The 23,213-nt window shown below is 36.6% G+C and overlaps 2 protein-coding genes across 2 annotated transcripts; one reads left to right on the forward strand and one right to left on the reverse strand.

Annotated features, from left to right (window-relative positions):
- The first annotated feature begins 227 nt into the window (after positions 1 to 227).
- LOC109105053 (GSK-3-binding protein-like) lies at positions 228 to 1,729 on the forward strand. Its single transcript, XM_019118416.2, has one exon. It carries the CDS (start codon positions 478 to 480, stop codon positions 931 to 933), a length of 456 nt encoding a protein of 151 aa, XP_018973961.1. The 5' UTR covers positions 228 to 477; the 3' UTR covers positions 934 to 1,729.
- Positions 1,730 to 14,085: 12,356 nt separating this feature from the next.
- Positions 14,086 to 22,636, reverse strand: LOC109105046 (potassium voltage-gated channel subfamily V member 1-like). The gene is made up of 3 exons (XM_042772986.1): positions 22,253 to 22,636; positions 19,075 to 20,043; positions 14,086 to 15,196 (listed from the first exon to the last, which is right to left on the reverse strand). Exons 2-3 carry the CDS (start codon positions 20,018 to 20,020, stop codon positions 14,685 to 14,687), a joined length of 1,458 nt encoding a protein of 485 aa, XP_042628920.1. The 5' UTR covers positions 20,021 to 20,043; positions 22,253 to 22,636; the 3' UTR covers positions 14,086 to 14,684.
- Between the last annotated feature and the right edge of the window lie 577 nt (positions 22,637 to 23,213).

Raw genomic sequence — 23,213 nt, forward strand, 5'->3', positions numbered from 1 at the left:
CAAGAAACGTTACATGAAGTAATGTTACATTCAGTTGCACCAGCATTTGGAGGTGGTGCATAGAGTTCACACATGTGGCTGTCTACATCGTTTTTTACACTAGAGAACTGTTATGTAATGCTACAACTGATAATACAGAGATATGCGGAGACGTATGACGGTGCCAAAATAATTATAACCGCTAAGAATGATAAAACGAGCAGACAATGTAATTTATGTAGCAGTTGAACCGTATAACATCTCTCTGCAGCATTCTGATAACAAAATAACACATGCGTTTAGATTTTAAAACGACTGAGCATGCGCCCCCTCGCTCAGAAATGGTACGTGCCGGATTCCGCGTCATTCATTGTTTACAAATCAACCCTTGAGCTGTTTCTGTTGGGCAGCGTGGCGGACGCCGACTAGACGGTCCCATCCGTTTGAATAAAAACAACCATCGCGACTGGATATTTGTTATCTACAGGTACACTGAAAATGCCTTGTCGAAAGGAGAACTATATCTTTTTGGAACAGTCGGTAACGGTGGATTCTAAGGAAGTAGACGCTCTCGTGTCGAAAATCGGCGAGGCGCTGCAGCTTCACAACAATAGCTCGAGCCAGAAGGCGATGTCACGTCTACACGGTCTCGCGAGCAGCAACAACAACAACGGCGGCGGCAGCAGCAGCGCGGCGGGCGGTCAGCGGTGCATCCGTCTCCGCAGCCGGAGTTTACGTTCCAGGCGAGCCAGTCCGTACAACGCACCCGGATCCAGCGATCAGGAATGGGACCATTTCAGATCCTCGTGGAACCGAAAGAAAATCGACGAGGACGATCCGCACCAACTCCTCCAGGAACTCATATTGTCGGGGAACCTGATCAAGGAAGCGGTCAGACGACTTCAGTTTTCCTCGGAGCCAACGGAGCACGACATCTCCAAATCTGTAGACTGACTTCACGAGCCCGCAAATGCATGAACGTCCTCACGTTTTCAGAACTCATTGTTATACAAACTTTGATATCGCACCATTATGTTTTTTTTTTTCTTCTCTCTATTGTATATTGCTGAGATGGAAACGTTTTGTATCTTGGACTCTTTAGAAATGTGACCCTACCTTATTCACTCATTTTTACAACAGTGTTCGGATTGAAATACAAATGTGAAGCAAAAAGCTAGTGGTTTATAGCAATGCATTTTATTATAGTATTAACTGGCCTTTGGCTGGTTTGTCCTAGAATGGTGCATCATGTTTTGGTTTGCTGGAGTTTAGCACTCCGAGAACTGCTCAACTGTTTTGTTTACAATGTAGATGTGCTCGGGCTGCTGGTTTGCAGTCCTCGCCTAGATCAGGCCACTGGTCACACTTTTTGTTTACTCATTTTAAACCTATGTTTGGATACCGAGATATCACTAATTTGATTTCAAACAGGCCCTGTGTGCACCTCATGAGGGCCCTTGTCCTCTGTCCGTTTGATTTCTGAGCGAGGAGCGAGGCCAAAACTCAGAAACTGAGGTCAAACTCTGTGTGTGGGTAAAAGTGTTAGACATGGGGGATGTGATCACAACACAATGACACTGTGGTGCTTTTTGATTCCAATGTGGAGTTCTTAAGGGTTTTTTTTCTTAGTTGTTTAGATTTTTCATTTTCACTCTGTGTAAACTCTGCGTATGCTTCGCAACGAAGTGTTTTTAATAACTCTGATTGTTCAGAGAGTTTGGTGTCTAATAAACATGGTGTTTTTGCATAAGGTGGCTTCATACGTATGTTCCTATAATCATTTCTGATTTGTATGCACATTTTTGTTGTTTGTACCAATTATGTGGATCACCAGCATTCTTATGAGGTATTACTTCAAAGACCACGTGTCCAAAATTCAATGTGAAAACAAGTTTTTGATATTAGTGACTTAATCATGCTTATGTCACACTTAGAGTGAGGTCCAAAAGTCTGAGACTACATTTATTTTGTTCATATAATCTTCAGGGTTTTGAAAAAATAATAAAAACAAAGTTTTACAGAGAATTGGCAGTTTTGTAGAAAATGTATGTATGAAATCAGCATACTCAACTATAAGATTAATATACCTCAACTTTTCATTCAAATTGTTTTGTTGATAATATACTTTGAAATGGAACAACTATTGAATTATAAAGAATGCTAAATAGATGCATTTTCAGTTATGGTATTAGTCTTTTGGGCCCCATATAGCCTATAGGTATGTGTGACTCAAGTACTATATAGTTTATACTATCCTCAAGTACTATAGTATTTTACTGCACTCATAAAGAAAACATCAACATAGATTATCCAAAAACATGGCCACGTTATGAGCAAAAATACAAGCTGACTCACCACAGTTATGATATCTGAAGTGATAAATGTGGCTCTGCTCTTTGAACACTGTTTGTGATTTAAAGTTAATTAATGACTAGTAATGTAAAATGCAGCATTATTTTAGTGTCTAGCTAACACAAATGAGGTTAGAAAAGTCTCTCTTCCGTGTAGGCATTTTGCCCAGTCGCCCAGTAGATGGCAGCAAAACTGCGCTGAGGGAGCCGGCCGGGGGAAATCTGAGAGGGATACAGTCTCATTTCACGAATGAAATATTACAATATTGCAATATTCCTCAATATTGAATTCATTGATTCAGCTTATGTGACTGACATGGCTTACTTGATTCTGATTGGTCGATCACGACACTGAGCGGAACATATTTTGTATTTATGTAGCTACTTAATTGTATATGGATACATTTCCATGCATAGTCTATTACATCCTACTTATCTGTTGTTCTTAATTTGAACTATGGTGTAATTCCACCAACCTCAATATATATATATATATATATATATATATATATATATATATATATATATATATATATATATATATATATATATATATATATATACATACACACACACACACACATACAGGGTGCGATTTGCCGGCGGGGATTTCCCCCCCTCTGGTTTATGCATACCTGTCTCTGCTGGATTATTTTTATCCCCAGTGGAGATAAACATCCCCACCGGGGATAACAACAGTCAACAGTCCCGTTCTGAATCAAATGATTCGCGATACGCGATACGCGATCCGTTTGGAGCGCTTCGAAACAGTGAATCATTTTGTGACTCAGTCAGTGGTTTAACTGATTCGGAGTTTCAAAAAGCTCTGTTGAGACTGTGTTCTTTGCTTGCTTTCTCTATATAATTTATTCGTTGCTTAAATAACCGTGGAAATGAAATCATTACAATTAAAAGGCCTAAATTACAATGTTTTTAATAGATTGTGATCATACAGTTCCCATCGTATTAAAAACATTTCATGACATGACACCCATTATCCTACATGGTACTTGCCTAAAAAGACGAAAGACGGGTTTATGATCTACGTATATATATATATCAGGCCTGGTGGCACAAATCAGAATCTCCTTGGATGCAGTAGGTCATCCGGGTATTTTTCACTTATTATTCTGACGTTTAATTTATTTGACATACTACTTCCTCTGCAAATGATATAGTTGGGAAGTATGCATAAGCAAGTATATTTCAGTGTTGATTACTGTGCTACTGGCATGTCTACTTTTCAACAAAAGGTCAGTGGCGCCATCTTGCAATTTAAAAAGGTACTGTAGAAAACTAGTTAAAATGGCCTGTGGGACTTCAGTGTAAAGTTTTATGATGATTTAAAAAAATTTGATAGCCCAGGTGTCTCCAATTCAAGCCAGAAAATGAAAACATTACTCAGAAAAACAATTAGTTAGATTAGAAAGAATGTACATTAAAAATATGCAGGGATCTTTTTGGCTCCTCAGAGAACCTTTCAGTGAACTGTTATTAAAATAATATGTTTTTCTTATTAGTGTGAAGAACATTTTAATAATCTGAATAAATACATACATTTTTAAATATGAATAAATAGTTTTTCTCTTGGATGTTAAATGTTTATCATGGCATCATAGAGGCCAATGTAGAACCTTTATTTAAAAATGTAAAATAAAGAACATGTTATATGCTCAACTAGCCCACTAACTTGAACTGCAGATTAATATATTAATTACTATTGTAATTAAGATAATACATTAAAATAATATGATAAGACACACCAACTATCAATATCAAGCAGCAAAACGAACTGTTTTTTACAGCTAAAAATAGCTGGCCGCAGATGAGACCGGAAGCCACATCCATAGAATGTAAAAATGGCCGCGTCCATTTCTACGACAAGAAAAAGGCCAATGTTTATCTAACCTATTTAAATATATGCATCATCTTTTGTGTCAAATTCTTAAATTTAATCAATAAATGCAAATAATATAATAATAAATATGTAGTAAGTGTAGACAGGATGTGAATAAGATTTATTGAATTGAATTTAGGGAGAATTCTGAATGTATTTTAACAAACTAAATCAGACCGTGAAAACGTTAACTAAATGCGCATGCACAGTACTAGTAGTCTAACCTACATCACAGTGTGTGCGTGCACTCTCTGGGTGTGTTTTTGTTTGGGTTTTGCGATATAGTCGATAATGTCAAATTACATATAACTATCGTCTGAGTTAGAATGGTTTTGGTTTAGCAGCAGCTTTTTTTTCAATGCCTTTTTACTCAACTTCAGTCTAGAGAACATAAACTCTTCAGAAGCTGCTTTTTAACTTTGCACAAGGCACCAGCTGTCTTTGTCTGAGTGCATCCTCAAAGTCACACAGGAACGGCACAGTTCTCACCTCACATCCCCAGCCACCAGAGGCTTCTTCTGTTCCTTCACATGTCACAAACACCCAAGGCTCAAAAAATTATACATAAGCCTTACATTAGAGTATTTTTTTTCTCATGTCCTGTCCTACATTCTGACCTACATCTCAAAGTGATGATGATGAAATAGGGGATCCAAGATCCAAACCAAAAGAGTGTTACTGATTTTCTTGCTTTGAAGGCAAGGATGATTCACACCAGGGGATATTTCACTTTTGAGATCATGTGGTGTGTCTCCTCATTTCTCATGATGTGTTATGCAGCTGGACATTTGACTTAAGTTGGCCAAACGGAGCATGCAATTTTTTTAACGGGTTGCTATGTAGTTGCTAGGAGTTGCAACTTTTATTTATATGTGCATCATTAAATCATTTATTTAACCGATTCGTCGAAAAACACATTCAGCAACAAAACACCACTATATTTGTTGCTCGGAAAGGCAAAACGGTGAATTCTGTGATGGCTTCCTTTAGAAATGTTGTTCGTGGAACAAAACCAATGTAAATGATAATATTGTAGGCTATCTAAAATGTAAGTTAATCACCACTGACATTTTGCATATTGAACCGTTGTGTAAAAGCAATGTCACACTTGCTTTATAGCACCTTATTGTGATTTTAAACTCAATAACGCGTTCTGTACAAATGACCACTAAGGCACAAAAACGGTCTAAATTACATCTGCACCAGACAACAAAATATATTTTGAACGCTGATTTCAAAGAAAAACACACGCAGACCCAGACACACACTGTCTGTTTTTCTTTAATTAGTGCCCATTGTGTGGCATCATTCTCTCTGATCAGATACCCGCTGGTTCACAGAGCCACTTCAGGGCACACCTGTGAGCAGTTGGAACACGAACAAACAACACCAAAGACTAATGTAGCTAAAAGCTGAGATAATTAACCTCATCATCAGGGTCCACCTGGGAAAAGAACAACCATGAGAGTAGCCAGCGACCACAAAAGCAGCTGTGAATGAATGCAGCTAAAGGGGTGCATTAATATTTGATTGAAATGGTTATCATCTCTGGGCCCCAATTCAAACACACAGGCAGCACTTCAGCTTTAGATAACACTTAAGAGATTGTATTTATTTATTTATTTATTTATTCTGCCTGCTCTTTCACAGTGTCCTGTCTACCAGGGCCCCCAATGACAGCACTGTAAGCGGAATAAAAGCAAATGGCACATCTTGAATTGATTTAAAAGTACATGGATATGCTCCTACTATGCATGTTTAAAACAATACTTACAAAAAAGTACCACAGTGTTATCAATGTATTTTGAACATGGTATTTTGGACATGTACCAATCATTATATTTCCGTTGTATTCTTTGTAATAATATCAATGAATATGAATGCAATAATTATTTAATATACAGTGTTCACAAAAAGATTTGTCAGGAAGTGTCTTTATTTTGAAATTAAGTTTATATATTAATAACATAATATGGTTACACATTTACAGTATACAGTAAAATATACATATACAGTAAAAAATGTTGAAGTGAAATGTTAAAGTTTTGCCTCCCCTTATAATTGGGGAAAAATTTGTCGTTGGTGTTGCTATTATAATTAAATTCCAAATCATTAGTATCATTTATAGAGTTATTTTACAATTCCATTAAGTACGTATTCATATTTCATCTTCATATTTCATTCATCATATTTCGTGCGTCTTTTTCATCATAAACTATTGACCAGTTGAACAGAAATTTTCAATCTGAATTTACAGTCTATTGCTATTGTGATCTGATCAATGAATAATATAGGTCTGTATTATACTTCATTGCTATATATAATTCTATGATTTATATACAGACTGTATATATATACATATATATATATATATATATATATATATATATATATATATATATATATATATATATATATATCATAGAAATACGCAATGTAATTCAGATGCAACTTTGACTGATTCTGTCATTTGGTTTTTGATTTTGTCTTAATTCAGTTATTCAACTGCAATGTCAAAATGCATAAATTTACAAAAAAAAAATTGATTTAGTATTTTGCATTGAAGACAAAAAAACATCATCATTACAAATGATATCAGACATAATTTACATATGCATCACCACACAGCTGGGATGGGGGAAACCTTTCCCAGTTGTAATGTGATAAAACGCTTTCTTATGTAATTTCAACCCTAACAAACTCCTTTTTTTGTGAAATGTTTTGTTCATGAAGTATATTTGTGCATTTCTGTAAAATATATGTATCTTGATCTGATATTTTGTTATATAATAAATACAATGACATTTTTAAGGGTGAATTGTTCTCCTGTACTGAAGTATATCATCTGATAACATCCATACAGCACATTTTTGTGAGGTAAGCTCTTGAGAAACAATACATTTGGTTTTTGAAAGAAGGTTTCTCACAGTCTTTGTGAATTACTGCTTTTGTCATCCTAAAAAATTGCAGTCTTAGAGAAAAGTGCACAGCACAATGGGTTTCCACAGCTTTCCATCTCTTTTTGATTCTCTCTTCCATTTCATTCTGTCCCCGTCTTTTCTAGCTGGCATGATGATCCATGAATGGTCAGCCCCCTAGAATCCTGTCTTCAAAATTGGGTGAGATTGTGACTCACTGCAGCATTTTTGGCAGGTATTTAAAAGCCGTCTGAAATCCCTCACACCATGTGTTATTCCAGATTAGCAATTACATGACATTTGCGCTAGAATTTAAATATTTGTGGTGCACAAGATAATACAATTTGAGATTACTCTTCACCTTGCAGAGTGTGAAAACGGATAGTGTTTTGAAATGTTGAATGCTTTTTGGTTGTTTTGAGAGGAAAAGAGCATTCTACTTCTCAAACATGAATGCTTCGTCTTTTCTGCATTTTTACAGCATTATATCTGTTCCAAACCTGCATTTTTAGTCATCATAAATGCACCCCAGATGGAAAACCTGTTCCAAAAGCCATAGGCAAGAGAATTATGTTGCTATGTTTGGCCAAATTCTAAGTCAGCACTGAATGCATCCTGCTCAGTTACTCTATTAAAACATTATATTTATTTTATCATTACTGTTAGGTTTTGGAACTGAGTTAATGTGTATAGCTTATCAGAAGCATATGGAGCACACTTCCAGTCATTTTAAAATGTTGACTATTTTATAAACTTTGTGTACATGCTTATCTTTGCTCTCAGAATATGACAGCAAACTGTCAGTCAGTGTCATAACAAACCCACTATCCTTCACATTTTACATGTACAGATTATCAAGAAAAAGTCTTTGCGTACAAGCAAATGATTTCTGACACAGTTCTGCTTCAGATATGGGATAACATATTCCTCCCACTGACACAGAAAAGTCAAAAATATCAGCTGATCTTCTCTTGAGCTACATAAGTGTAGCACTAATGTTGCAGGAAGTGCTGTAGATAGCGGTTTAATCTGCCATCACAGGTCTGCAAAAGGACCAAAGAGTTGCTAAATTGAAACATACTCTCACTCTGAGGTCCTGCTGAAGGGCTTCACTCAAACAGTAAAGTACAGTATATTAATGCAATGCTGGAGATATGCGTGTGCAGATAGCGGACACTTAATAGATAATCGTCCCAGTTACCCATTTCTATATGGCCTTGTGGAAATCATTTTGTGGAAATGGAAAGGCCAAGGATAAGGCCAAGGATAGTCCTTGGGCAAAGATTAGTTGATACACTAAACTCGGTTTATCGGTTCTGTCATAAAACAGGGGCAACCATTAGCAACCAACAGGTTGACTACAGATGCATAAAGCTTCTTCCCACTCACCCTATACAGGCAGGAGTCCAATTTTAGCTGTCTGTGGAACATTGACTGTTAAAATATGAAAAAATTGGACAATTTTTGACCAATTTCATGCACTGGAAACTGTCCATGAGCAAGTGTGCTTCTGTAAAGGCTTAAACTAGTTAGTGAATGTCCAGAAGTGAGTTTTCCTTAACGACTGACTGTTTAAAAACCAAATGTTTGAAGTCTGACATCAAAGACTGAAGAGCTCAGGCGATCATTATTTAATCAAAGGAATCTTTTTTTTTTAAGCCAAAAAAGATAAGTTACACAACTGAACTATCTGTAAAATTATCCGAAGGCCAAAATACTTGCTCGTTGGATAAAAAAGTGAATGGGAGCAGTTCTTCAGCATTAATTTTTCTTTTGCATATTTAAGGTCATTGCACAAATGCATGTTCTCTGCAAATTCATATTCAAGATGTTTCATACAGCTATAATAAGCACATCCTTGGTTTCCAATGGCCTTGTCCTACTCATGTGTCCCAGCTGTAATTTGTTTGCAAGTCTGCCTTGGGCTTTCTTCACTTCAATTCTTCACTTATATTTACGTTAAGTCCTTCACCTGGCCTCCATTTTGATTTTGCTGCTGTCCTATCTATCTATCTATCTATCTATCTATCTATCTATCTATCTATCTATCTATCTATCTATCTATCTATCTATCTATCTATCTATCTATCTATCTATCTATCTATCTATCTATCTATCGTCTGTCTGTCTGTTGTCGTTCTGTCTGTCTTGAATATGTGAATTCAAAGTCTGTAAAATCAAGTTTTAAGTTTGAAAGTTTAACCTTTCAAAAAGATTTTTCATGTAACTTTCATGGTTTATCTGTAGATAAATTTCTTTTTTCTTTTTTTGTTAAAATTGACACATTGCAGTTATATGCGTTTTTATTAATTTAATTTTAATTCTTCTTTTTTAAAATCTGATTTCAAATTCTGGAATTTAATTAGAATTAATTTTAAATGTTCCACTCAGATAGATAGATAGATAGACTACTAAAATACAGTTAAATTTAGGTCCATGAAGTACCGGAGTGTTGCTCACCACCATCCTCAATAAACAGTCCTGAAGCATCACAAAATGCTGGCTGTCCATGCTTGTGCTCCAAAAGACCGTGGGGGCGTCCAGCTGCATTGCCCTGGGCTTGTTGAGATCGAAGAGGGAGGTTGGTGTTAAAGAAGTCAAAGAGCACAGTACTGTGGTGCACAAGTACGATGAGGTTCTATCTGAGCAAAAACTGTGTTTTATGTGCAAAAACAGGTGATCCACTTCACTTTGCCTTGATGTTCTAGTTTGTGTTTCCTTCCACATGGATGATGTGAAATCCATTTAGTGCAGGCATGATCAGTGGGGCAATTGCACAAACATGGTGAATCGATAACAACAGGATCTTTAGCCATTAAGGTAAGTGAACCAAAGGGCAATTTGTTTAGTGAGTGCAATATGCGAAGAGAGAGGAGAGCTGGATTTGACATTCTATTAGATGGTTTGAATGTCATGATGTGGCGGATAATTGCACAAAAGAGGATTTTCAGATGAAAGAACTCGGACGGAGAAATCTTTCATGTCATCCCTCGAGTTCTACTCGAATTACAGGGGAATCTACTTCACTATACTATTTTGATATGAATGAGGACCTTTTGTGTAGATGGTATTGATTTAATTAAACCTATATCACCAGTGAATTATTAAGTATTTGAACATCTTTGCACAAACAGTCTGTCTTTTACAGTCTTTGTTCTAAGCTTGTGCTCGTCTGTCTCTCAGGAGCGGCCCTTACCCCTCCCCAGGTGCCCTGACCTAGTTGTGAGACGCCTCACAAAATCACAGGGTCATATTAGCAGTCGTTTTTCAATGCATGCTGTTGGGAAAGAGAACACCTTGACCAGTGTCCTTGGCTTCAAAGAGGAAGGATATCCTGGTTACCAGGTGAACAGATGATTTTATAACCATTAGTTGCACACTATGTTATACTCTAAGCCAAGCATCATTTCTTTTGCTCTAGTACTAACAAACCTAAACATACCAAAATCATGCAGCTTGTTAAGTGTACTGTTACTTTTCTTAAGTCAGACCTAAGGCCTATTCACACCAAGAACAGTAACTAAAAAGATAATAACTATATTAGCATCTACATAAGCACACAGTTACACTCTGTTTAATATAAGCAGAGCTGCAGTTTTGCTGTCTGCCGCTAGGATTCTGATGGATTTTGATGGAAAACAATGTTTTTATCGTTCATCGGTTTGAAAGAAATTGTTCTGAAAGTGATATCCACGATTTTGTAATACCATTATATTCCTCTGTGCCATTATCATTATAGCTGTGCTGTGGATTCTGCTATTCTTTTAATATGTATAGGGACTGGTATGGGCTCTTTTAACCTGTGCCAGTAAGAAAATACCTAGCAACCACATAGCTACATGCTTAAAACTCAAAGCAATGCCCTGGAAACCACCCACAACACCCTAGAATTGTGGTGGTGAGTTTTGTACTGCTAATCACCCCTTTTTTTGTTCAGAAATGTACAACTCTAGTAGTAAACATTGCAAATTATTGTAAAATGCAGTGGTCTTGGAACATTTTAATGTAAATCGCTTAGGGTGATTGTTTAGACACACATTTCACTGGGTCCTGTGGGGATTTAGTTAGTGTTTCCTAGACGTGACTTGAAAATTGCTAGACAGTCATTCCAGACATTATTCTGTGCTAAGTCAAAATAGTCTCAAGAAGTACTTTTCTTATTAAAAGACGTCTGCTTCTGTGCTTTTCAATGTGAGCTGTAGCGTTGGCACATAGAGGACCATAAAGGAGCTTGTGTGACTGGAAGAACAGCATTTGGAAAACACAGTTAACGTTTCTTTTCTCAATACTGATTTGTGGCTCAGGACTCAGAATAGGCTCTCTTTGAAGTGATAAGTAGTGTATGAAGAGCTGGTGTGTGTGTGTGATGTAGCACAGGGACATCATATTCTAGTTAGGGATCCACATTTGCTTAATCTTCTTTCGCTTTCAATTAAAAAATTTCAAATTGCAATTTTGCAACAGAGCAAACAACAATCGGCCGTTTCGGCAGCAAGCACAGGGAACACAAAGTTGTAGCTAACTGCGTGTTTTATTAGGTTAACCCTTATTTATTCCTGTGTTGGCATAGCTGAATTTTTTTAGCAGCCATTACTCCAGTCTTCAGTGTCATATTATCATTTCTTATTATCAGTGTTGAAAATGATGGTGCTGCTTAATGTTTATGTAGAAATCGTGATACAGTCTTTACTGCCACTTTTGGTCAATTTAATGCATCCTGCTATATAAAACTATGAAGAAAAAAAACTCTGAAACTAGTTTACCCAATGTAATTTACATTTTACGTTTTTTTCTCTTTTTACAAAATGTATTACTTCAATATTTCAATATTTCATATACATGTTTTTTTTAACCTAAATATGCTTTAACCTGCATAACACATTAATGCCACACTGTGTAAACCTCTTTAAGCAGTGACTTCTCCTTAGGTTTTTTTCTTCCCCGATTTTTGCCTTGTCCCGTTCATTTCAACTCATGCATGCATGCATGCACACAGACCTGTGCTCACACTCACAAATGCAGCTGGACAGACTGTGCACTCTAATTACACGCTGGCCCCTTGGACTCACATCTGAATTTCTGGTGCCAGGAAGACAGGTTGGGGAGGCGTCAGTCACCTAGGGAATAGACACAGCCCTTATCTGTAGATCAAACACATTCAAATGCATCCTATATATAGCTCAACCAAGGCATGTAGAATGCTGTTTTCCTCTGAGTCCCAAATGAATCAAGTCAGTTTGAATTTTATGAATGTAGTTGGAACTATGAAGAATGAAACTCTCATTCTCATATGGACACATTAAAAAATGCAGATCTTTTAACTGCAGGTTCAATCAAGAGCTGTTTTATCTTACTGCAGAACTCACTTAGGATACAAAGTCAAAGAAAAATTCTATCTGCTGTCCATTCAGTTAAAATCTAGGACAACCTCTAAGAGAAAAGAGTGACGCTTATTAACTTTTTTTTTTTTTTTTTGTTAATGTGAGTTTGTTTCACTTTTAAATCTTACACTAACCATAATGGTTGTCATAATCTAATTTTTAGGTGCATTTAGGTGGATTTAGCATTCAGCCTGGATTCAGTAGATTTATTAGGATAGCAGGCCTGGTGATGCCTTTTTTTTCGTTGATTGATTATTTTCAACCTAGAATTTTACATATTTTTTCCCCCATCATAACATGATACTAAGATGTTATGGGTAGTTGCTAGGGCATTGCTATGCGGTTACTAGATACGGCTCAGTTCCATCCTTCATTGAAAGGCATATTTTTCATCTTTTTTTTTTTTTTTTTTTTTTTTTGTAGATTGGACCAAAAAATTTAATTTAAATCATTTACTTAGAAAAGAACTTGCACAGCCACGAAAAATTAAATTTAGATTAAAGGCTTGTTATCCATTTACATGTCATATCTTGTCATGTGATAACATATTCCTGCAGTGCAAATCATTGTTACTGTCTTGCTGTGGTCAGTGGAGCGACTGATTCACTCTAAGCTTTTAAGCTCTGAATGTCTAGCTGCAGCTGTTTCAGAGCAATGTGTCAAATAAGCTATGCATCTTTGAGCAGACCTGTTGGTCTTACAAGGTCATCATAATCTTCCAGCCATTTGTGGTATTTTACAAGGATCAACAAGTCGCAGGGAATATGCACAGGGAAAAGTGTTTCTCTAATGTAAATGCAGCCCTAAAAAAAACACAACCCGAAAGGGGAAAATCCAGACATAGATTTTATTTCATGTCTTCAAATGGAACAGTAAAAACTACTTATATTACAAACAATCAATGAGTTGCACAAAGATGAACAGAACAGGCATGTAGCAATTTTGAATAATCATTTTGATGATTGTAGTGTCACATTAAAATACTTTTTGAAAAATACAATTTGAAGTAATTCGCTGGTTGATTCAGTCAAAACATGTAAACACTGTGCCATTTTCAGAATTGCTATGGTTGTTTTAAGCAGCATAGAAACACTGATTCAACCAATGGTGAGAATTTTGGGGTGGGGCTAACTGTTGTCCAACCAAGGGCAGTGTTAGGGAAACCTGTTTGAATAAAGTCTTTATTTTTGCAATTCTGTTATGTGCCACTACTGGTGCAGAAAATCAGACTCTTCACTCTAAAAGGAGTCTTATTTTTTCCCCTGAGGTTCATTGTCAAGTTTTCTACTCTGTTAAATGGTCTGCTTCTGCCTTTAAAGTTGGCATGATATGGAAATTCTACCTATCTATTTTCGAAATTCATGTTATTGATCTTTTTGTGAACGATTCATCCATGTATGTTTTAAAACAAATTTTTTGACCTAATAATCAAAATGTAATAATTTGGTCATTTACTCACCCTCATGTCGTTTTGAAGATATTTGGTTACCATTGACTTCCATTGTATTATTTGCCCATACAATGAAAGTCAATTGGAACCAAAACTGTTTAGTCACCAACATTCTTCAAAATATCTTCTTTCATGTTCCAAAGAGGAAAGAAAATCATACAGGTTTGAAAGGACATGAGTGTGAGTAAATGATGACAGAATTGTCATTTTTGGGTGAACTATTCCTTTAAACCCTACCTCTTTCTTACACTTTCATGCACAATTTCCTCCATCCAATCAGCTTCACTTGGATGTACATCCCAGTATGGAAGAAAAGATCTGTTGCTACTTCCATTACATCGCAACATTAAGAAATGCCCCATTTGCATGTGAAATGAGCAGCAGCACTTTATCTGCAAGCTGCAGGTTTGGGCTCATTTCTAATAGTGTTACCATTTTAGCCACTTTGTAAAGCTGCATTAGATTTTTACAGGATCGCAATGTTTTTGACATCAGAAACACTAGAACATTCAGTTGTTTTTGCAGGATGATTGAAATTATTTTGAGGCAAGTTACAGTATGTTTTTCGAATGCAATAAACTCTAAAGATTAAGCAAATTTTGATTTCTCATGATATGATGCCTTTTAAGGTTTTGTGGTCTTTAAAAGACCTCTCTCACTCACTTGTTCTCTGTCTGTCTCTCTCTCGGGCAGCTTGCAGGCCTACTGTTACCACCAGAGATCTCCTGCACTGCTGCGTGTGCTGGCTCGCTCTCGCCCCTGCAACCGCAGCATCTCCAGCACGCTTCTTGCGTAGGCGTCCCGCAAGTTCACCCCTATCGCCGACATATCTGAGGCCGAGTTGCGCGTCAGTCGCTTCAGCGCCTCCCCGTGCCGCAGCGCCACTTCCTTCATTTTAAGCGTGAAGTAGCAGGCGGAGAACCGATCGTTGATGATGGCGATAGGTAGCGCAAGAATTAGAATGCCAGATAGGATGCAGATGAAGGCCATCACCTTTCCTAGTGCCGTGTCTGGACGGATGTCTCCATACCCTACTGTGGTCATGGACGTGGTGGCCCACCACCAAGCGCTGGGTACATTGGTGAAGGTGGTCTCTGGCATGTCATGTTCAATAGCGTATTCCACTGTGGCGAAGATGGAGATGCCCACGGAAAGGAACAGCATCAGGAGGCCAACTTCCTCGTAGCACTGAGCGATCGTCATGCCCAAAGACTTGAGGCCTGGAACACACAAAGAAGAGATAAATCTCCTTAATCTAAAGGCCTATTCACACCAGCACAAATGTTTGTCAAACTTGTCCGTGAGAAGAATGGAAGTCAAACGGTATTTACATATTTTCAAATAGCCGTTCAGAAAAAATTGTTGCATTTATGGCATGTGAATATTGGTGTTGTTCTGAACAGACGCACTGGGATAGTTAACCCAAAAATGAAAATTCTGTCATCATTTACTAATCCTAATGTCGTTATCAAACCTGTATGACTGACTTACCTCTGATGAACACAAAAGAAGATATTTAGAAGAATGCTGATAACCAAATAGTTTTGTTCCCATTGATGTCCATTTCATTTTTTTGTCCATACTGTGGAAGTCAAAGGGAAACGAAACTGTTTAGTTACTAACATTCTTAAAAATGTAACATTCTTGTTCCACAGAAGAAAGTAAGTCATGAAGGTGTGCACAGACCTTGAGACTAATACTACTTTTAAAATGTTAGTGTTGTCAATCAATTACATAATATTCAGATTAAATACAAAAATAAATAGAATAAAATTAATTGAATAGACATAGTAAAAAGTTACTTTATAATAAAGCGTTTTTTTTATTATTTCTATGGCAGGTGTGTGATTTGGTTTTAATACTTTTTATTAAAAAAAAAAATGTTTTTTTTTTTTTTATGATTAAATTCACTAAATAAATCTGTTAAAATAACAGCTCTAATTTTAACATTATTACTGCATGCCAAGAGGATAGAGACTACTACAAGTAATTAACCTAATTACTTAATTACTGTTAACCTTCAAACAATAGCATAAAAAAAGGAGAGGCCTCTCAAATAATTAGGGAAGGAAAAACATTAGGGCATTTTCTGATAATTTGTGTAATTTGTGTCAGCGTTCCCCAACGCACTAAAGTCTATGTAACAAAAAAAAGCTTCGGGAAATACTATTACGTCATACAATTGCATCTTTAATGGACCGCTCTGTTGCACACCCTGTCACTGTTAACAGTTAACATCCTCCACAGTTCGTTTAATATAACTTCCTATCATATTGGAGAGAAAAGAATTAGCACGTTGATCTGCCAGCCGTGGGTCTTTATGTGAAGAACTCTTCTCATATTTCTTTGCATAATGATGCATTTAAAATATAAACCAAAAAAACACCTAAATAACAGTTCACATTGTTGTTTCAGATTAAATATAACACAGATAACATTAAATAAATATTTTTACCAGGGTAAATGTTGATTATAAGTAACTCAAACCCCTTTATCTAAACCTCTCTACTTAACCGCCGAACACATTCGCCATGTTTGTAGTTTTTTAACACTTTTTATTCGTGTTCTGAACCAAATCCTTAGCCAAAGCGCAATGGTTTGTGGGCAATATTAGCCATATGAGTGTGCATGGATCCACACTTCAAAAATCTACCTGAAAAAGCAGACCATCCAGGGACATGGATGAGTTTTTTTTTTCTTATAATAAAAAATTATAATAACAATTTAAATTACAATTTATATTTACATATAATAACAATTTTATAATAACAGTTCTAATTTAGTTTTTAAGACCATTTATACTCCAATATTAAGACCATTCTACTCTACTTAAATGGTCTGTTTTTGCTGCTGCTGCCTTTAAAGTTGGCATGATATGGAAATCCACCCTTCAAAAATCTACCTGAAAAAGTAGACCATCCAAGGACATGGATGCAGGGATAATGGGTTACTCTTATTTTTTTTATGTCACTCAAACAATTTAATATTTGACCTCATTTGCCACTGACCAAATGAAGTGTAGCCAATGATTACTGAACAATTTGCATGCCAAATCATTACTTCTCTACCTGCTAACATGTAAGTCATTGTTTATAGAATTTGAATCAGTGGCCACATGATTTCATTTTGGGTGTAACATGTTCTACAGAGAGCATGAACGTCTCTTAGTGATGGATGGAATTGTGTTGAACAGATTTTTGTATGCAAACAAGTTAAAACTTTAAAAGATGGCTATAAGTATCTTCTTTAGAAATACAATTGAAAGTAGACTCAAAAGTCAGCGCTAGCATTATGAAGTGTTGGTCTAGCTTTCAGACAGAATTTGAATGCATGCTTTTCATTGTGCCAATTTAGTTAGATCCCATAATGCCTAAACTTGTTTTTTAGTGTGTGTGTGTGTGTTTATACACAACAGTTATTTCTGGTCCTCGAATCTGACTGGCTGAGAGGAGTGTGATATTTTAGTAATAACAGAGCTCCGACCGTTTCACAGTTTGTATCACTCTGCTTACAGTATTTCTTAGTGAATCTCATGGCGGATGCCCAAATCCACTATAATTTTATAAATAATACTGTTTTGTGTCACAGAATGAAGTTTTAAGATTTTTTAGGTGAGAATGCACTTGTTTAGACTTCAAATATGCGGTTTGTTAATAAAGATAACGTATATTTGAACATTTGCTTTGATATTTCTCTCATGAACCTGCCTAGACCAGTCTTACCTAGGCCAGATTTTCTGGAATTTGCTGCTCACTGATATCTCTATAGTGGTTAAATATGAGATATATAGTTCGTTTTGGGTCTCATTTAATCTGTTATTTGCTCCAAAGATTTGGCTGGGTGCAAAATCTCATCACGTTATATTTTATGTAATATTAATGCTGCATATCAAAGCGCTGCCTTTGTACTTCGTACTGAATTGCCTAGCAACTTTTATGATGGCTGTTGTTGTTATTAAATATTATTATTCAATAAATTATATTTTATATAAATAATAGTAGTTTTTATTTATAATATTTGGTATTGCGAAATTGTGTGTGTGTGTGTGTGTGTGTGTGTGTGTGTGTGTGTGTGTGTGTGTATACAGGTTTTTCTACACTGGTGGGGACTTAAACCTGAATACACACCAACTCATGGGGACTTGTGTCACCATGGGGACCTAAATTGAGGGTCCCCATGGGTACAAAATCTTATAAATCATACAGAATTTGTTATTTTGAGATTGTAAAAATGCAGAAATTTTCTGTGAGGGCTAGTTTTAGGTGTAGGGATGGTGTAGGGTGATAGAAAATACAGTTTGTACAGTATAAAAACCATTACGCCTATGGGGAGTGCCCACAAGGATAGTACACCAGACAGTGTATATATGTGTGTGTGTGTGTGTGTGTGTGATGGTGATTAGTTACATTTTTCCGCCATTAGATGGGGACATGTTTTTATGAGTAAGTCAGCGGTAAAGACTTATATTGAAAGAGACTGAAACAGGGTTACTTTCAACAACACCTTGTAAGACGCAGCCAACAAAATAAGGAGCAGCGCTGTCACTGGAAATCACCCTTAACAGATGAAAGGATAGTTCGACAAAGATATCGCTTTCCTCAGCGGACATTCAGACTAATGTTTTATTGTGAATATGAGATTGAGCTGAAGAATGAATGCTGTGTCAGATGCAGGTAATCACACTCGCTCAGTCAGTCTCTCTCATAAAACTCTACATAATAAAATAAGCTTTTAATACAGTAATACAATAAGCTTCCAATGAAGCAACTCGTTTATGAATTAGTAGTGGAGGATTGGGCTCAGCAGTTAAACTGTCAACTTGAGATTTGAATCTGTGGTGGAAGGAAGTAGTTCCACACAAAAGAATGTTAATAGCTGCTGAAAATGTAGATTTGCCATCAAGGGAATAAATTACATTTCAAAATATATTAATATAAAAAATTGTTATTTTACATTGTAATAATAGTTCGCAATTTATGGTTTCTACTGAATGTTTGATCAAATAAATAAGAGACTTTTTTCAAAAACATTTTTATCAACCCCAAACATTTGAACCGGTAGTGTATGATTATATGATAAGTTTCAATAGGTATTTCACCTGTTGAGTGTCGGCCAAGTTTTAGCATCCTGAGAGACCTCATTAGCCGCAGCACCTGAACTACCCGTCCAACGTTCTCCAGCTCCGTAGATCCACCATGCAGGCTCTCCACAGCCACAGTCACATAGAAGGGCAGAATAGCCAGCAGGTCAATGATATTCGCCACACTCCTGCTGAACCTACACTTATCTCTAACACACAAGAACCTGAGCACCAGCTCACCGGTGAACCAAATGATACAAATGTACTCAAGAGCATCCAAAATGATGGGTGCACCAAGTATAGTGAAGTCCAGTGAAATCAGAGCAATGTTCAGGATGGACACTACCACAAAGAACATGGATAGCGTCCCAAACATCTTGGCCGCCTTAGAGGAGTCCGGCTTCTCCATAAGATCCCATAGACGTTGGCGTAAGTCCTGGCACAAAACACCGGTTAAGTCCTCCTCCTCGTTGTCCATTACTTCAGTATCCTTACAAGTATCCAACGACTCCTTCATCTCCTTCCGGCGGTAGTACCTGTCCCTGCAACAGCTGTCTATGCGGAGCTCATCGATGCCCCAGTACTCGATCTCCTGAAGGAATGAGATCACACACAGCTCCTCTCGCACATGCAAGTGACCTGTCTTATAGAAGTTCATGATGTACTGAAAGGTTTGCGAGTTGCGGTCAAAGAAGAACTCGTTCTCCAAGAAATCTGCATCGTCGCACAGATCTAAAGCAGAGTCTCGATTGGAGAGGGCAAGCTTGCCCAGGCGAGTCTCCGGGTGAGAGGCCAACAGTTCCTGAGAGAGGATGTAGCGACTGCCTCCGACATTTATAATGAAGAAGTCCAGCGGATCGTCGCCAGGTAGTGCAGGCTCGCTGAAGAATACACTAGAGTCCAAGGACAGAAGTGAAGCATTGTCCTCGTAGAACTCTGCCGGTCTTGATGAATCTGTGATCATGGTGTTCTGTGTAACGTTGAGCCCTGAGAGACCCGGTGGAGGAAAGTGCATTAATATGACAGAATGGAAAGAGCAGTATTAATAATAATAAGGATTTGGCAGCTGGGATAAAAATTACACATATTTGAGCTTTTCACACTTTAAATGGTCTTTCTTTACCCCGAACAATATCTTCAGTTAAATTTTACACTGTTCTTACTTTATCATGATATAGTAAACATTATTTAATCAGGTTTTGAGATTTCAGACTGTTGAACCATTGGTTAATGTTAATAACACTATTGCACAAAATGAGAAATATATCTGGTTCTATTAAAGAGTTAGTTCACCCTAAAATGAAAATCTGTCATCATGCGTCCTCATGTGTTTCCAAACCTGTATGACTTTCTTTTTCAGATATTCTGAAATATTAAAGTACAATATTTTAAATATATTTTAAATATCTCATTGAAGGTCAGTGGGGTTCAATGTTGTTTTGGACCCTACTAACTTTCATTGTATGTACAAACATTCTTCAAAATATCTTCTTTTGTGTTCTGCAGAAGAAAGAAAGCCATACAGGTTTGGAATGACATGATTTTGACCAAATGATGACAGAAATTATTGTTTTTTGGTGGACTTTCCCTTTAAATCTTCTGAAACATGCAGCAAAAAATAATAGTGCCTCCCCATCACTCCAGTTAATACTTTTGCTCTGATGATTTTTACTGCTTTATTTAGATGCTAGAACTTTCAGCTTTGCAAGTCTCTGCAAATACAAAGCATATGAATATTTAATGATGTAAGCACTGAGACGGGTGGTTGTCTGCTGCAAAAAACTCGCTGTAACTTGCAAGCAACACATTGTTTCACTTTGACACCTTGAAAGATTCATAACTCAGGGTTAAAACTGACCTTTAGTCTGGGTTTAAAAAGACATTAACACAGATTTAAGTGTAGTTTGAACCCCTGTAGTCTGTTGGATCCAGTAAATATCACACATTACAATACTTCATCTGCCTTACAATTCTCACATAAGCATTTTAATAGATATAAAAAAGACAGTTTGGATAGTCTGTGTATACAGTAGGCTAAGTGTAATACCAACTTATTAAAAGCTCTGTTTATTGAATGAGTAAATTCCCTTAATGAAAATGTTTTTTTCTCTATCTTTCTCTTTTACGCCATCACTGGCAGACATCAGACACGGTGGGAGGGAGAAGAAGCCTTTGGCAGTGTCCTACTTCTTCAAAGCTGCGTTGAGATTTAAATATTTTAGCTGGCCTGTCTAATTAATTGAACTAATGGTACTATTCTTGTAATCATTAATTCTCTTTGGTAAGCTCCTCTATAATATTGTCACGATGGTCATTTTAAAACCTGCATTTTTAACAAGGTCCCATGGGATCACATAGAGATCTGAGCACAATGTGAGAACAATACCTTTCAGAAAATATTTTATTTTTAAGTAGTTTTATTTTATTCACTAAAGCAACCCACTGTCAACGTACTGTGTCACTGTAAAAAGTGAACACAAGCACTGCTGTTTATACCTCATCTTTCCTTAAAAACACTTTCATTAGTGCAACCCAATAAACTCAAGTCAGTCCAGTCACATTAGATTACATCTCTGACTAGAATAAGACCAGTCAATGTAGTATTTAGTACATTTTAGGATTTTAAGTTAATTTAAGTGTTTTCTTGTTTTTACATTCTCAACAGAATAAAAACATTAAAAATAATAGACTGCAACTGAAAGGAAAACATTGTATTCTCTGATATTAAAATAAAATGCACGGAAGTAAAGGCAGACTTCATCTAAGCATTCTAAAAAATAATGTCAAAATTTTAGCTCTACTAAAATTATACTGAGAATCTTTTATTTCGAAACAAAATCTAGTTCAATGTTAAACATATTCAGCGGGGAATATAAAGGAGAGGTTTGTGTAGATCCAGAGAAGTAACAACAAATTAATATTTTATAAAATTCAAATAATGCCCATCTCTCAGTCTGATAATGCTTGTGCAAAGTAATGCACTGTTCGTCAGTTAATTTACAAGGTATTTAGTGCACAGTTAAAGTGCTGTCTGATTCTAAATAGAAAATAATATTCATATGAAATAAATTAATACACAAATGGGCTGTATTTAAATAAGTTTTAAACTTATGCAGCCTTTTAAATATCAGCTGAATATCTAAAAATACTAAACATAAAGAATCGTACAGGAATAACAGTAACTGTGGACACCCACCTTCAGCCTATAAGCCTACACTGAAAGCTCGTGTGTGAGGTGAGCTGGATCCATCTGTCTCTTCAGTCTGTTTCCACTTCAAAAGACGCTGATCCTCTGTCGATAAACTAAAGTACATAATGCAAACCGAATGTTCCCAAATGTTCACAGTGAAGAACTGATGCGGCTCCCGGTTTCGCAGGTTCACCAGAGTTCGGAACAGTTCTGAAGCGCGCTCGTGAACCTTTCAGAAGCCTTTTAACGCGCTGGAGAGAGTGCGAGCTATCAACCAATCAGGAGTCATATTCAGGCTGCTAGGCAACAGACTCCAGACACTTAATACAACCAGAAAAAAATTAGACGCGGTGTAATCGTCTGGAAAAATCAAAGCCTTCGCTGTCACGAGAGCTACACTTGTATGCGCGCGCGCACTCGCGCAGCACGTAGAAAGCAAACCATGCTTTGTTCCTCGTGGGTGGGTCAACTTTGGCCTTAAACCTACGCTTGATTCAAATAACTTTTCCCACACATTTCAAAACAAAGTCCATGGTTTAGTAGTACGGACAGGGTGGACATGCAGCTGCGAGTTGATTTACAAACTCTGATTTTATAGCATAAAAAAATGAAACAGGAATTTGTGTGAGGATTATGTAGAGAAGTGGGTTATAAAGGTTTGATGGTCCCTGCTTTAGGAAACCTAAAATGTAGAAGTACATGGCAGAACACTTCTTTAACACCTCACGTGTTTATTTTACAGTTTTTTTTTATGTTCTATGATATACCGGTTTATATGATATGAATATAACAACAGCAATATGGAATAAAATGTAGCCTACAGTCTATTCACTTTGATTAGAACATTTCTGATCTCACTGCAGGCCTGCATATTGTACAACTATAATTGTATAACTGGTGATTTGTTCATGAATGAATGAGTAATTATTAAATCAGCAGGTGAGATGGATCACAGATGTGTGGAAGG

The sequence above is a fragment of the Cyprinus carpio genome, chromosome A16, assembly GCF_018340385.1.
Source record: "Cyprinus carpio isolate SPL01 chromosome A16, ASM1834038v1, whole genome shotgun sequence".
Lineage (NCBI taxonomy): Eukaryota > Metazoa > Chordata > Actinopteri > Cypriniformes > Cyprinidae > Cyprinus > Cyprinus carpio.